Source organism: Populus alba, chromosome 14, assembly GCF_005239225.2.
Source record: "Populus alba chromosome 14, ASM523922v2, whole genome shotgun sequence".
Taxonomy (NCBI): domain Eukaryota; kingdom Viridiplantae; phylum Streptophyta; class Magnoliopsida; order Malpighiales; family Salicaceae; genus Populus; species Populus alba.
In genome coordinates this window covers 4,385,924-4,400,832 of record NC_133297.1, presented here as the reverse complement: position 1 = coordinate 4,400,832, position 14,909 = coordinate 4,385,924, and the positions used below count along the sequence as shown (strand labels likewise).

Genomic DNA, 14,909 nt, shown 5'->3' with positions numbered 1-14,909 from the left:
TTTTGATTGGGCTCGGGTGGGTTTCATATAAAGTTTGATGATATTTATTTTCTGTTCATTACTTACAAGATCAAATCGATATCCATTTGAGCTTTAATTAAATTATCATTCATATTAAAAAGGACAATAAATTAAGAATAGATAAAATTTTATATTCCTTAACCATATTTATTTGTTGCTTAACCTACACCAAACTTAACTATTAAATTATATCATTTATATTATATAAGTTACTGTTGCTAAATTGATATATTTGATTTGGAACATTAATTGTCCATAAATACATTGAATGCATTACAAACAATAACAAACACAACAACCTAACCATAATTTCATAGAAACTCAAACCTAATATATATATATAATTAGTTTTTAAATAAAAATATATAAATTAGAAGATAATGGTGAATCCACCTCGCAAATTATTATTTTTCTTGAATATAATCATCATCATAAATATATAAAGAGATTTTTAATGAAATGATAAGATAAAAAAATGAATAAGTAAAAGACAGATGAAAAAAAAAGGGCATTCAAGGTTTAGGGTTCAAATTGGAACTATTGGGAAACATCAGGATTGATAATGTGAAATGTTAGATTATAGGAATCAACGCGTGATGTTTCTATATCCCAGGGACTAAACAATAGTTTGCCCTTATTAAAAAAGCGCACTAGCTCATACCAATTACATCTCTCCACGTACCACACATAAAAAACCGGCACAAGTAGTCGAGCACCTGCGCCTAAACTCTTTACTGTCACGTATATATCAAGACCCAGGGTCGTCTAATCTCCCAATTTCCTACAGTTGAATTTCGATTTAGGGTCTTTTATCTTCAAATTTGAGAGATTTTGGCTATTTAGGAGATTAATCAGTTTTTTTTTTTTCTGAGAGTCTGAGTTTAAATTAATTTACTGTGAACGATGCCTCCACGAACGTTGAAGAGAGGAGCGGCAGCGGCTGCGAAGAAAAGAACGGTGAGGAAGGTGCAGAATCAGCAACAGCCAGAAACGGCGGAGGAGGCGTTGAATTTGGAGGAGAAACAGACGGTCGTTGACGAGAAACCTGCGGTTATGGAGGAGGAGAGCGTGGTTGTTGAAGATAAATTATTTACTGAAGAGAAGAAAGATGGAGAAGATGAAATTGAAGCTGATTTGGACGCGAATGGATCAGCTTCTTTGAAAAGTAAGTGTTTTTGTTTCTAATTTTCGTGTTTGGTTTGGATCTTTTGGGATTTATAGCTTGTTGTGTGCGGCTCTGTGTGTCTTTTTCGCTGAAATTTATGAAATTTTTTGTCCTTCTCAGAATCTAACCTGATTTGAGGTTCTAATTCTGGGTTCCTTTGTTGAATTTTGTGAAAGTTTCAATCTTAAATTGAGGATTTATTGGTATCTTTGTTTGATAATAGCTGTTTTAGATCGTGGGTTTCCAGTAATAATATGATTGATTTGATTGTATATCGATTTGTGTTGCGTAGTTCTATTACCATCAAAACCAGCAAGTAGACAAACTGTGCACCGTAAAAAAACAAATTTGCTTGATGTTTTGGTATTGTGCTGCTTTCATTAGAATTCGTGTGATTTATATCTAGTCGTATATCTCAAGTTTCAAGTAAAAATTAGTTTGGTTACAAAAAGAAGTAACCAAGTACCACAGGGTGTAATTCATTGACAGAGTATCTATCTAACCATGGAAGGATTCAGGGTTATAGGAAAGATTTCTTTAATAAAGTGGGTTATAGTTTTTTTTTTTTTTTTTGAGGAAAGTGGAGGGTTTGAGTGTTTCGTGGCTGCTCTGGATCACCTGCTCTTTTTTTCATGGCAGAAGAGGACGAGGTCAAGGAGTCTGTAGACGAGTATGAAAAAGATGAGAGGTTAGATTTTGATGATAATGAACCGGAATATGAACATGAGGAATATGAAGGGTTGAATTATGATGATAAGGAAATTGAACAAGAGGATGTTCAGGAGGTGGAAGATGAATTGGAGGAAGAACATGAGGAGAATGCTGGTGAAGAGGAAGAGGGTGATTTAGTCGAGGAGGAATTGGAAGAGGTTCCTGAAGAACTTGAGGGTGAAGAGGATGATGAGCATGCTGGTGAGAAAGTTGAACGCGCTGAGATGGCTGATGTGGAGGAAGAGGAGGAGCATCATGAGGTGTTTAAGGAGAGATGCAAGCGGAAGGAGTTTGAAATATTTGTTGGTGGTTTAGACAAGGATGCTACTGAGGATGATCTTCGGAAAGTATTCAGCCGTGTTGGTGAGGTTACCGAAGCCAGACTAATGATGAACCCCCAGACTAAGAAAAACAAAGGGTTTGCATTCTTGCGTTTTGCAACTGTTGAGCAAGCAAAACGAGCTGTGACAGAGCTCAAAAACCCAGTGGTAATTTTTTGATCATGTTGACTTATGGAATATCTAGTAAGTTCACTATACGTTAAATATGTTATTTAATGACTGAATTCCAGATCAATGGGAAACAATGCGGTGTTACTCCAAGTCAAGACAGTGACACCCTTTTTCTGGGTAACATTTGCAAGACATGGACAAAGGAAGCTGTAAGTATATAGTGTCACTGTCAAGCATCCAGTTTTCTTCATCAGTAATTATTGAGAGTTGTCATGTTCCTCACACTTTTGGTTGTTGACTGTGGCCCCAGTTGAAAGAGAAATTGAAACACTATGGAGTTGAGAATGTTGAGGATTTGACCCTGGTAGAAGATAGTAACAACTTGGGAATGAATCGGGGGTTTGCGTTTCTGGAATTTTCTTCTCGGTCAGATGCTATGAATGCTTTTAAGCGTCTTCAGAAGAGAGATGTCTTATTTGGAGTGGATAGGCCTGCAAAGGTATCTTTTGCAGATTCCTTCATCGGTCCTGGTGATGAAATCATGGCACAGGTAAATATTTATTTAACTGATTGCTTAAAATTTATATTTCACCTCAGACTGGATCAACTGTATCTAATACTCTGTACGCTGCAATATTTGGTGCTGTCTATCTTGGGTCTAGTTACTGTATTTTTCCATAGCTTTTGTTGTAAGTGAGTAATGATTGATGTACATTGAAGGCAAGTTTGTGGTGTCTTGTGTGGTGGATCAGAGTGCTCTTGATTTCTACTCAGGTTTTTGTTTTATACAGTACAGTGTGATGTATCTGTAAAATTCTAGTCCATCCTTGGTTAAGATCATGTTGATTGTAGCATGGAAAATGCTGGGAGGTCATGATGGGGAGATCTTTTGTGCACTTCATTTTAATTTTATATTGCAATCTTATCTGAGTATGTTTTTTTGTTATGCCTTTTTGGCTGCCGCAGCTACTGTGGCAGCAAGAGAAAATGGGGGCATAAGAGTGCTTAGGTGCTTACATGTTAGTATGGATATTTTGTATCGTTTAAACTTTAGAATGGTTCAACTAACATTATTGTCTAAGTTCAGGTGAAGACTGTGTTTATTGATGGCCTGCCTTCATCATGGGATGAGGATCGTTTTCGGGTGCTTTTGAAGAAATACGGGAACATAGAAAAGATTGAGCTTGCACGGAATATGCCATCTGCCAGGAGAAAGGATTTTGGTTTTGTTACCTTTGACACTCATGATGCTGCAGTGGCATGTGCTAAAAGCATCAACAATGTAGAGTTGGGTGAGGGAGACAACAAGGTTTGTCATTTATTCGGAGCAAATTATGTTCTAAACCTACTGCATCAATGCTTTTGTATGTTTTGGCGTGGTTGCATACTACATTTTATAATGGTGGTAATTTCACAATTCAGGTTAAAGTTAGGGCCCGCTTATCAAGACCCCTCCAAAGGGGAAAAGGAAAACATGCAAGTCGTGGTGATTTCCGATCTGGGCATGGAGCTAGTAGAGTTGTCAGGGGTCCATGGGTTCGTCCTCTGCAGCATAGCTACTCTACTCATGCAGTCAGAGGAATTGCAACTCGTGCTCCCCCAGTCAGTCTAAATAGGTCTCCAGGATTGAGAGAGAGACGTCCTCCTGTGATGTCCATGCCAGCAAGAAGCAGACCTCTGGCTCCTCATTCTAGGTCCTATGACAGGAGACCACCTCGTAAGCTTCAATTTCAGTATTGTACTAATTGGTTTCTCTTACCAGTTATGTGAATGCTTAAGTAATACCTTTTGTTTTGCTCTTCTGAAAGCTCCATCTTACCCAAAGAGTAGCTTCAAAAGGGAATATGCTCGGCATGAGGAGCTTCCTTCTCCAAGGAGCAGACCTGCTGTAGATTATGGTCCCAGGTCTGTTCCAGAGAGACGGCCATCCTATAGAGAGGACTACTCTTCTCATGGTACCAGCTATTCTGATCTTCTCAGAAGTACATCTCGCACATCTGCAAGGAGAGCTTATGCTGATGATGGCTATAATCAAAGGTATGAGAGGCCTCCTCCAAGTTACCATGAAGGGCGTTCCCGTGATTATGATTCTGTTGCTGGATCAAAACGTCCATATTCAGCAATTGTAAGTTTTAATGCTGGCTTAATGCGTTGTGATGATGCAATGTTTCGATCCTCTACCCCATTTATCATTAGGTCTAAGTAATAACTAAAGTGTTGTTTATGTTTTATACAATTCAAGGATGATATTCCTCCCCGTTATACTGATGCCGGTGCTCGCCATTCAAGGCCTCGTTTGGATTATGAACTTGGTTCCAGAGCTTCTCAATATGGGGATGCATATAGTGATAGGTTTGTTATAATTCCTTTTTAATTTCATTTTTTCTTGTTGCAATTAATAAACCTGGATTGTTGTGGTAACTCTTCCTTTATATTGTGATTGGTAGACTTGGGAGATCTGCTGTAGGATATGGGGGCAGCAGAAATTCTATTTCCAGTCAGGATTCACATGGGATGTATAGTAGCCGTCAGGGTATGGGTTATGGAGGTGTGTGTTGTTAGTTGCTGATAAATTGATATGAATGACATGTTACCATTGAACTTGTAGTATATTTAATGGTCATGCTCTAATACAAATTATTCTTAGGTTCTTATGGAGGCAGTGATGGTGGAATGTACCAATCAAGCTACAGTGGTGATTACATGTCTCGCGGCGGTGATGTATGCTTTTTACCCTTTCTCAACAGAGATAATTCTGACAATTGTCTTCTTTGTAACTCACATTATTTATTCTGCATTTCAATGGCAGGTTGGTGGTAGCTCTTACTCGTCAATGTACTCAAGTCGTGGCATGGGCAGCAGCAACTACATGGGTACTGGTAGCTCAGGATCATACTATTAATGTGAGTAGAACTGCTTCTTTTATGCTATTTTATTTCATAAAGTGCTCAAGGAACTATATAACCATCTTGTCTTAGTGTTTTTCCTGGAGATAATGGTTTATGGAGATATTGACATGTCATTGATTGCTAAGAGGCGTAATTGGTCGGAAAAGGAGCCAATGGTCACTAGTTATTTCTTTATGGAACAGATTTGAGATGACAAAGAGGCTGCTATAGGATGTGGACTATTGAAGCTTGTGCTTATAGTGCTTACAGTTTTGGATGATGTTGACAAGTGCAATAGGCTTCTATATGTGGTTGAGAAGGTTGAGCTTAGAGTTCTGCAGAATGAAAAGTCTGCTTTTTGTTCATGTCCATTTTAGATATGCAGACTGGACATTTATCAAGTCTCAAGTTCATGCTGTAAGGAAACTTCACCTGTTTAGGAATGGAAACAAGAATTCTTGGCTATGATATATGTATGAATTTGATCTTTTATTCTCTCTTTAAGTTCTGCACCTCGTGGATATTGGGAGTATTTGCTGCATCTTCTATTTTAGTGGACAGCCTAAGAGATTGAGGCCTTGTCTGGACATGATAAGGAATTTGGACATTTTTCTATGCTAAATTCATTGGATAAGCTTTGAAATAAGACTTGGAAGGCTTTTAGTTGTGTTTGGACTATGCCACAGCCTTATGCAACTCTTAATGGGGTTAAGCAGCAATTAAATAAAGTTCATAGGAAACTAATGCAACACGTTAAGCTAGCATAATCATGTTGCAATTTTGTTTTTTAAACTGTGGTGCCTCAAGCTATTTGTGGAATTTGTATGGTAACAAATGGTCTAGCACTCTTGCTGATGGCCGCAGTCACTGCCAAATTTTCATGGTTTGTGATCATGGTCATGTCACTGCAGCTCCTATATGATATATTGTTCCTTTGGAAGTTCTGTTAAGATGCAATGGAAAACTGAGCGTATTATCTAAGAGCAAATGGACTTTTTAACTCTGACATCTATGTTTGACTTGTTGCGTATTGCATCTCAGTGTGATGGGCTAGCATCTTTCAAGAAAAAAACTGGGTTTTGTGTTCTTGCATATTATTTTGATTTGTCAGGGCTGGAATATGTTACGTGGACCATGTTTGACAAACAAGTGGTTTGCCAAGCTTTTTCTGTCACCAGCAGTAAAATCATAGAGCTGCTTTAACTATCGGACAGTTGCTATTTTATTTTCATCATGTCATTTGCTTGATAAAAAATCACCTGCTGTTGGGCTCTTCTGGCTTATTGAATGTTAATGAAGTTGTGGCACCAATTGCTTGATTTGGTGGTGAAAGCAGGAAATTTGATTCACAAGTGTTTGGTGCTTTCCGTGGGATGGCTATGGTTGCTAGTGGATCACTGGATCTTCTTTTTACAAAAACCAGTAAGGTTCTACAATGTTTGGTTGGAACTTCCTGTGATTTTAGTCATTGTTCTGATTACCATGTTGGATAATTCCTTGCTAGTGAGCTGGGGGGGCTAGCTGCTCTGGCAGGTTATAGTGGAATTCATTTTGATTATTAGTAAAGGTTTCCTGGACAGGTTTAAGTGTTCATCACCCTTGAGAATACATGCATTTTACTATATTACAAGGCAGATGCCCAATTACTGAACTATAAGAACTCCAATCAGCTTGAAAAAACGAGATTTTCTCAACTCTATTATGGATGTCTGTCTTGCCATTTTGAGGTCTTCTGTATCATTTCCGTATTGTGATATTCTAATACCAGGGCTCGAAGATAAGTGTTACGCATGCACAGTGCAAGATCTCTCATCCGGATACAAGAAATTCCAAAAGGAAATTAGATTCCTCTAGCGAGGATAGACTATATGTGGCCCCTTTGAGGAGCATGGTATTTTTCTTTTCAACTAATAAACAAGCTTGCATAGTAGGTTATTTTGCTTGTTTTGCAGAACAAACGGGCGGGGTTTGCCTTTCGTAATTGGAGTCCTGTCTGGGTTATACTGTTTTTATTTGAAGCAATATTGAGCTAGACCCTTTCCTTCTGCCATCAATTGCAAACAGGAACCATGTTTTCATCTTCCTGATGAATCAAATGTAAACGTTTTCGCAAGCAGGCTGAGGTTTATGGGTTCCACTGTAAATTGAATGATTCATGTTTGATGCTTGTATTATTTCTCTTTCTTGTGGGGGATAAAACCTGAGGTACGTGTCATAGAGAATGAAAGATTGCAGCAACCTTTCAAACTCTTTTTTTATATATATATTTTTATTTTTTTTGTCCTTGCAATGATAGTTTTCCTCAGGTGATTGCCATGCTTGTATTGATCTCAAAAAGGGAAACAATGCTTCGAAACATGTTTGGTGGCTCAAACAGTGCCTGAGAGAGAATGATTGTGCCGCCGAACATTTTAATTTGGATTGAAAGTGGGCAATGTCAGCTGACAGAATATTGGCTTTTGCTCGAATTTAGGTTTCCTTGGTTTCAAGCCAGAAAAAAAGTACAAAAAAGAGAAAAAAAAAGGCTTGATAGTACTCCCCATACTTTATAGGAGGCCGACCATCCAACCTCTGTCGTCTCGTTTTCCAAGCCTCAGCCGATGATTATGCTTCGCGACAATAACGATTCTTTGCTTGTGAATGACATGACAATGAAAGACGACAAAGCTTTTATATAGGGTGAAAAGCTTTCATTACATAATAGTTTGGGAACAGACAAGGTAGTTTCTAAAAGAAAGAACTAACCCAACCACCATGTAGGTACTTTCACTGTGATGTGCTGTAGGTCAGAAAATATTGAGGGTATGAGGTTTTTTATTTGGTAGTATATTAAATTCAATCCACTATTTACTTAACAAAGCTCAATTTCAAGACAAAAATATAATAATAAAAAATAAAAGATAACAAATTTTTTTTTCCACAAGTTAACATGGAAAATTAGAAACCTAGGTTGTGAAGTCGGGTAATGTCCAATTATTAACTATTAAAATGTAAAAGTATAAAATAAAAAAAATAGTAAACAAAAAGAACCACCAAAAAATAAAACACAAACAAACCCTTATAAGGCCACCAAACCTTACGAGTTGGATCATGCGAATGAGATAATCTAATAGAATGTAAAATGATAAAAAAAAAAAAAATACTAAGCTCAATTCAAAAATAATAAAATATTGAAGGGTGGAGTTGAAAAACTATACCACGTTAAAAAAATAAAAAATCTAAGCTAACTTAGGCAAACCCATGGGACACGTGACATAGGTTATAAGATCCAGATAACTTCATAGAAAAAAAAGTGGAAAGACCATGAAACTTAGCCTTTAAAAAATTCAATGTTGAAATCGAAAAAGATCATCAGTGTAAAAAAAGTTTTTTTTTAAAAAAAATTGATGTCAATCCTAGTTAACATTTCATATTTGTGATCCAAGTTATAAGATCAAGATCACCATGCCAAACAAATTATGAAACCCAATTCTCAACTAATTCACTGTTTAATGATAAAATTGAAAAAAATTAATTTTAAAAAATAACCTAAATCCAAAAAACAATACAGTTAAAAGAATAATTATAAAATTTGACATATAAATAAAATGAAAATAAAATGCAGAAGGATAAAATTGAAAAACAAATTCAATTAAGAAAAATGATAAAAAATAACAATTAAAAAAATGATAATCAAATTTGAAAAAAAAATCAAATGAAATTAAATACTAATGGATGAAAATAATAATAAAAATCAATAAAAAAAGATTGAAACAAAATAAAAGGCAATAAAAAGAATAAAATTAAATTTAAAACAATGAACAAATGATAGGATATCTTTCAAATTTTGCAAGCCAACAAGATTCCAGATGAGATGAAAGAGAGAAAAAAGAGGAGAAGAAAAAAAACATGGTTGAACTGAACTGCCACACACCACACTAATGAGAAGAGCATGAGGTGACACTTTTAACACCTTCGTGGAAACTACCGTTTGATTGTCGAGAGACACCTCACTCATCTCCTAAAGACAAAGAAAGCCTCTTACCTGGCAGGTGTGTTATAAGAGCTAGCCTATTTTCCCTACATCTTTACTTCAATCCTCATACTTCTTTTGGTTTTAATTTTAGTCCTTTAACACCTAATTATTTTAAATTAGCCAAAATTTTATTTTGATTTACAAAATTAAGCATCAACCAAGCACCATAAATTTCTCCTAATATTGCAAAATTCTCGTATCAAGGCAACCAAAATAAACTACAAAGTCAAATATCAAATAAAGCCAACATAAAAGGATCAACTTGAGAAAAAAATGTTAAGGGATCGAAATTTAAAAAAATAGTACATGAACTTTCATTTAACCGTGCAAATCAGCCTATGATTTGGCAAAAAAAAATGATTGAACATTTTCTTGAGCTTTAAATTCAATCTATAAATCTCTAATTATTGTAAATCAATTAAATTGAATTTTGTTTTGTAAAACCATGAATTAACCGACTGACGTAACATTTCCTTGAGACCTCGAGGTCCCTATATGCATGCATGAATCAAAGCAATTTTGAAGTATCAAATTAAAAGACAAAGAAATTAAGGGGTCAAAGTGTAAAAAATTTCAGGGATTATAAAAAATAGCCAATTTCGATTGAAAAGTGCTTCCCCTCGTAGTCTACTGTGAAAAACAAAGGACTATTAGTTTTTTTTTTATATATAATTAATATCATTTAAAAATAAGAATGAACAAATTAAAATTAAAAAATAAATGAAAATTAAAGTTACTTGGATTTGGGATTTTTTAAGAGACTAATTCTTTCAAGTCTTATTGTATTTATTTTACCAAAAAATACCTTTTCTATTATTTTTTTAGTTTTTTTTGTGTCAATTTCAAGTAATTAATTAATTAAATTTTAATATATTCTGGATTATATTAAGATATTTCATGAACCTGAGATTTGAAATTAAACTTAATAAAAAAAATTTGTATCGGTAACGAACTGCAAACTGGAGAGTTTTTTTAGAGATTTTCTTGCCTTATGAATCGTACACGGTGATTTTCTGGCCAAGAAGGCAAGCAATTGTTAAATCCTTCTGACAATCTCATGACAACCAAAAAAACAGAGCCCTCCGCTTTCACTCTCAATCATGTGGAAGAAATAACAGATTAGGATTATTCAGAAAATCTCCTGACTTTATTCAAATGATTTCTGTCCATTAAATAGACAGTACAACCTCTGAAAGTAAGCAACTGAAACTAAGAAATAGGGATTACTATCCCTTGTCCATCAAACTGATATGCTCCTAAAGACAAGAAAGAAACAGAATTAACTTCCTAAAGACTAGGTCTGCAGCTGAATGGTTCCAATGAAGTAGCAGAGTCAGTTTGCTTCCTGGAGAATAGTTCTGCAGTAGCAACAGTATTCTTCTTGACAAATCAATCAAGACCCTAAACAAGAATCAAGATTTAACCAAATACCCATCTGATTCTGTTTGAAATCCAAATGGGTCGCAAGCAAACCGTTCCAGAACTCGGTCGTTATGGACTTCTGGCTCTTTTCGTTATGGGTACAATCTCCTGTTGCATGGTCTACCTTTGTTTCTCTGCATTGTTTAGACCACCTAATAGTAATACAGAGTTTGTGGTTTCAAAAGTTAGTGATGGTTTGAAGAGCGAAGATGCAGATGGGGATTGTTGTAGAGGGATTGAGCATTTGGAGCTATGGGGTGATGCTGTCAAATGGGGTTCTGAATTTAAAGTCAATTCTTCTAAAGCTTGTTGCTTGGCCTGTAAAGGAATGTGTAGCGGTGACAGCGGGCCTTGTTTGTGTGATTCTTGGGTGTTTTGTGGAGATAAACAGGCTTGTGGTGATAAATTTGGCGAGGTATGGTCTCTTGCTATTCATTTTGAGTTTCAAGTTATGATATTTTTAGATAATTCGTTGTTGATTTGTCTTTCATTTTTGCAATTAGAACGTTGTGGTATTTTGATTAATCAAAACTCCAAAGTGAAGTGTAAACGCTTGCAGACATCGCCTATTGTTCTAGGCATTTTGTCTTGCAAGAATTTCATGGGAAGTTGTGAGTGTGCCTGTCAGTCTTCAGCTATTTTAAATGAACAGACATTTGCAGCCTTGCAGAAAGTTAGTGGTCTAAAACTATCAATGACAATGGGCTATAAATCATATTGTTGGTATCATGTATTTATAGTCATGTGCTTGTATGATTCTGAGGCATGTTTTCCTTTTCTTGATTTTAGTGTTGGCTGAAGAAACAGAAGGACACCTTGGAGCCTGATCGGCTAGACTCAGGGGACCATGTTATGTGGACTTCTGGAATTGTTTTTGGGAGAGGAGAGGTACATTACCCAGTGAAGTTCTTATGGATGTTTCAGTGTTTTCCTAGTTTCTCATCGAGCACAGCAGCACATAATTTCATGTGTGTGCATTTTCACAGTTTGCCAAAGGCAACAGCTTTTGGCTACTGCTAAGTAGACATGGTGTAAGAAAAAAGTGGAAAACAATGATGGTTAAGATTCTCAGATATGACAGTAGCTGGACTTCAATGGAAACTGCTACATGATTTTCAAAAAGTATTTTTAACATTCAATTCTTCCTTTTTATTTATTTTAATAATTGTAAGAGAGTTGGATTATGTTGCATGTTTGTTACCTGAAAAGTCTCTGGGCCTTGTTTGATTTTTCCTTAGATAATAATCTACCATTATAAGTATCTGTTGGTTGCATGGAGGACCTACGTATTCTCATCACTAACACACGATTGAACTTCTGACACATTTGTGAGGTCATGTTTCTAGTTTCCATAGCAGTGAGAATTGAGATATCTACTTTCTGGTTTGCTGTTTTCCTCGAGTTCTCAGTTGCTGATTTGTTGATCATCTTTCATTTTCCCCTTTCCTCATTAGGGCATCATTGGATTGGAAACGGAATATGGGACACTTCATCTAAAAGTAAGTGTTCATTGCGTTCTTGGATACCTGACTTTTGCTTATATGTTACTCCTAGGAATGAGTTCCCAGACAATATTCTTAATAACATATGCTTATGATTCCAACCTGCATGATCTTTTGAATGGTTCAGACCTTAAAAAAATGCTTTTGTATTTTTTACTAAATTAGGTGATCAACCCCTAGCAAGATTTGTTTCAATGGTTTATAAACCAAACTGAAACCTTTACAGTTTATCATAACAAGGTGGAACCATGACAGAGTACCAACCTAGGAAATTGTACACCAGTTATCCTGTCGTCTCGTCATCTCATAAACTCCAGCTGATAACCGTCCTCGAAAGCATTAACAAAGTGTAGACCCACAGGATTAGAGGCAGCTGATTGGCTGTCTGTGTGGTGCATGCTATCTATTGCTGTTGTGTTCAATTAGAACGCATGGTAATATATTATCAGTCTGAGAAATACTGGATATCTGACCTCACATAATTACACTAGGCATGCTTATCTCAAACTGGTGTCTCAATAGCCTCCATCTAAATGCCTGGAAGTGGGAGAGACACGATGAAGAGAATAAATATCACCTATTATTTATTTAATAAATTCTCCATGTTTTCTTTTGGTTTTTGTTGTCATCTCTGTACAAGTCTAGAACACAGGAAATCATCAAGTCTACTGAATGACATTTTCTTTTTTGTTGAATTTTTAATCAAGTATTAGCTTCAGTCCAACTTTGTTGTGATGCTATGTGCAGCTGTTACCTGGTTGTGCTCCACATTCAATTTCATACATTCTTGATTTGTTGGTTTCGCACCATTGTGTGGGTTGCCACTTTTACCGTGCTGAAAGCCGGGGAAAGTCGTGGGATTCAGAAGGAAATCATATTGAACAGGTAAGATGCCCTAGTTACCATTTTTTAAGCAGGCTCCTTGAATTGCCTGCCAATTGATAAAGTTACATGTTTGATTTGGGATTTCCGTTGATTGGTACTACCGCCTTCAGAAAAGATGCTCGGAAAAGGACTGATCTTGACACGAATTGCTTTTGAGTGCTCTTCTCACACAATAACCCAACAAAACAGCATATAACATAAAATGCAAGACAATCTGTTTTTCCGGATATTGAAATTTTTGACTAAAAACTTTCTCACTTGAGCTGTGCAGGCTCCATATGGCCCCCCGTTTGCACTAATTCAAGGAACTCTTGGAGCCTCTGGAGCAATTTTTGAGGATATTCCAACAGAGGCTTGCCCTACAATTAGAAGAGGTTCGGTGGCATGGGTTGAGTCTGGCCCAGAATTCTTCATCAGCCTAGCCAATCACAATGAGTGGAATAAGGCATATACGGTGTTTGGTTTCGTTCTTCCTGAAGATATGGAAATTGTAGAGAGAATTGCACAGCTTCCAACCAAACCAGAGGTGTGGGGTAACATTAATGTTGCTGTCTTGGAAAATCCTGCTCCGTTACATGTCCGAAGAATCAAGAGAAGTGCCGGAAACCAAAAGCTTTAAACAAACTGAGACACCAGATCAAGTGGGTCTTAGTTGTTTGATGTTTATTGTCAGCTCACATGGACCAACGGGGTGATTTGAACCCAAACTTTTGCTAGCTCCTATCTGTAGTGAATCTATGTGTTATATAAATTTACACCCTGTACATTTTGTCGATTAGGAAAAAGAAGAGAACAAGAGAAATTAAGGGTAATAAATCATTGAAAATCTATATTCAACAGTGCTGCAAAACAATTGTCTGTCATCCCCATTTTGAAACTTAAGCCAGAGAGAGATGGAGAATGCTTTAATCTTTCCTTGGCTCAGCTGTTGGTGGTTAGCTTTAGCTTGTTTAAATGACTGAGGTGTTTGCTGCTTATTCTGCATCTTCAAGACAGCTTCATGTGGTTTCATTTTGAGATGCAGTTTTATAGCTGCACACACCCTTACTTCCTGGATAGAGTGTCATCTTCCAATTCAAACTCGGGCATATCCTCTTGATAATTCTCAACTCACGATTCTGGCACAAGAGGGCTCAAAGTTTATACGTTAAGTATGGCTTCGATGGCAACCAAGCCAAGCTCATGTTCTTATTGACTGTAGAAAAACATTCTAGTAAATTATATCTACAAGGACTTCAGCTTAAACAAGGTTCCATGGCGCAATGGTAGCGCGTCTGCCTCCGGTTCAGAAGGTTGCATGTTCTATTCACGTCGCCTTCAAATCCCATGGATGATCCTTTCTTTTCTTTTCTTTTTTCCCTAAAGTTACGATAACCAACGGCATGTCGCCTGCCTGCTATTCAACTAATCATAGCAAAATCTCTGGCATTTGCCTACTGGATGGATCAGTTTTAACAACAGAGCTGTATATATATGGGGGCTCAAAATCCAATTTCTCACGTGATCTCTTGACGTTTTTTTGTGCAGCTAGAGACATGAAAGCATCGGCTTCCGAGTGTTTGTTTTTTACTCTAATATAGTAAAAAAAATAACACAAACTAAAAAATATTTAGAAAAATAATATAATTTAGAGAGTTGTAAGTGTTTCTAGTAACTCTTTTAAATTGTAAAATATCTAGCTTGATTTACAACAAAGAAAAAATGAATGAAAGAAGAAGATTCTAGAGATAACTCGAAACTCCAATTAAAATATTATTAGTACCGTCTGAAAAATCTTTAAAAGACGAAGCTAACAATACCAAAAAAGATCATTAACAATGAGCAAAGTGGATCATATGAGCCACTTAA

At 36.3% G+C, this 14,909-nt stretch overlaps 2 protein-coding genes across 4 annotated transcripts; both read left to right on the top strand.

Annotated features, from left to right (window-relative positions):
• Nucleotides 1-714: 714 nt before the first annotated feature.
• On the top strand, nt 715-7,516 carry LOC118049459 (uncharacterized). 3 transcript variants are annotated; one of them, XM_073404391.1, is made up of 12 exons: nt 715-1,186; nt 1,826-2,385; nt 2,469-2,558; nt 2,660-2,899; nt 3,437-3,658; nt 3,772-4,066; nt 4,158-4,474; nt 4,592-4,701; nt 4,797-4,882; nt 4,997-5,070; nt 5,159-5,252; nt 5,441-7,516. In XM_073404391.1, the coding sequence occupies exons 1-11, from the start codon at nt 925-927 to the stop codon at nt 5,249-5,251; spliced, it is 2,349 nt and encodes a 782-aa protein (XP_073260492.1). In that variant the 5' UTR covers nt 715-924; the 3' UTR covers nt 5,252; nt 5,441-7,516. The 3 variants fall into 3 exon arrangements, with proteins under 3 accessions (XP_073260492.1, XP_034915346.1, XP_034915345.1); XM_035059454.2 differs by having other exon boundaries at nt 717-1,186; nt 4,797-4,897; XM_035059455.2 differs by having other exon boundaries at nt 716-1,186; nt 4,797-4,897; nt 5,159-7,516.
• A 2,674-nt stretch (nt 7,517-10,190) lies between these two features.
• LOC118049458 (uncharacterized) lies at nt 10,191-13,898 on the top strand. The gene is made up of 5 exons (XM_035059453.2): nt 10,191-11,089; nt 11,464-11,562; nt 12,129-12,173; nt 12,924-13,061; nt 13,333-13,898. The coding sequence occupies exons 1-5, from the start codon at nt 10,709-10,711 to the stop codon at nt 13,678-13,680; spliced, it is 1,011 nt and encodes a 336-aa protein (XP_034915344.1). The 5' UTR covers nt 10,191-10,708; the 3' UTR covers nt 13,681-13,898.
• Nucleotides 13,899-14,909: the final 1,011 nt, after the last annotated feature.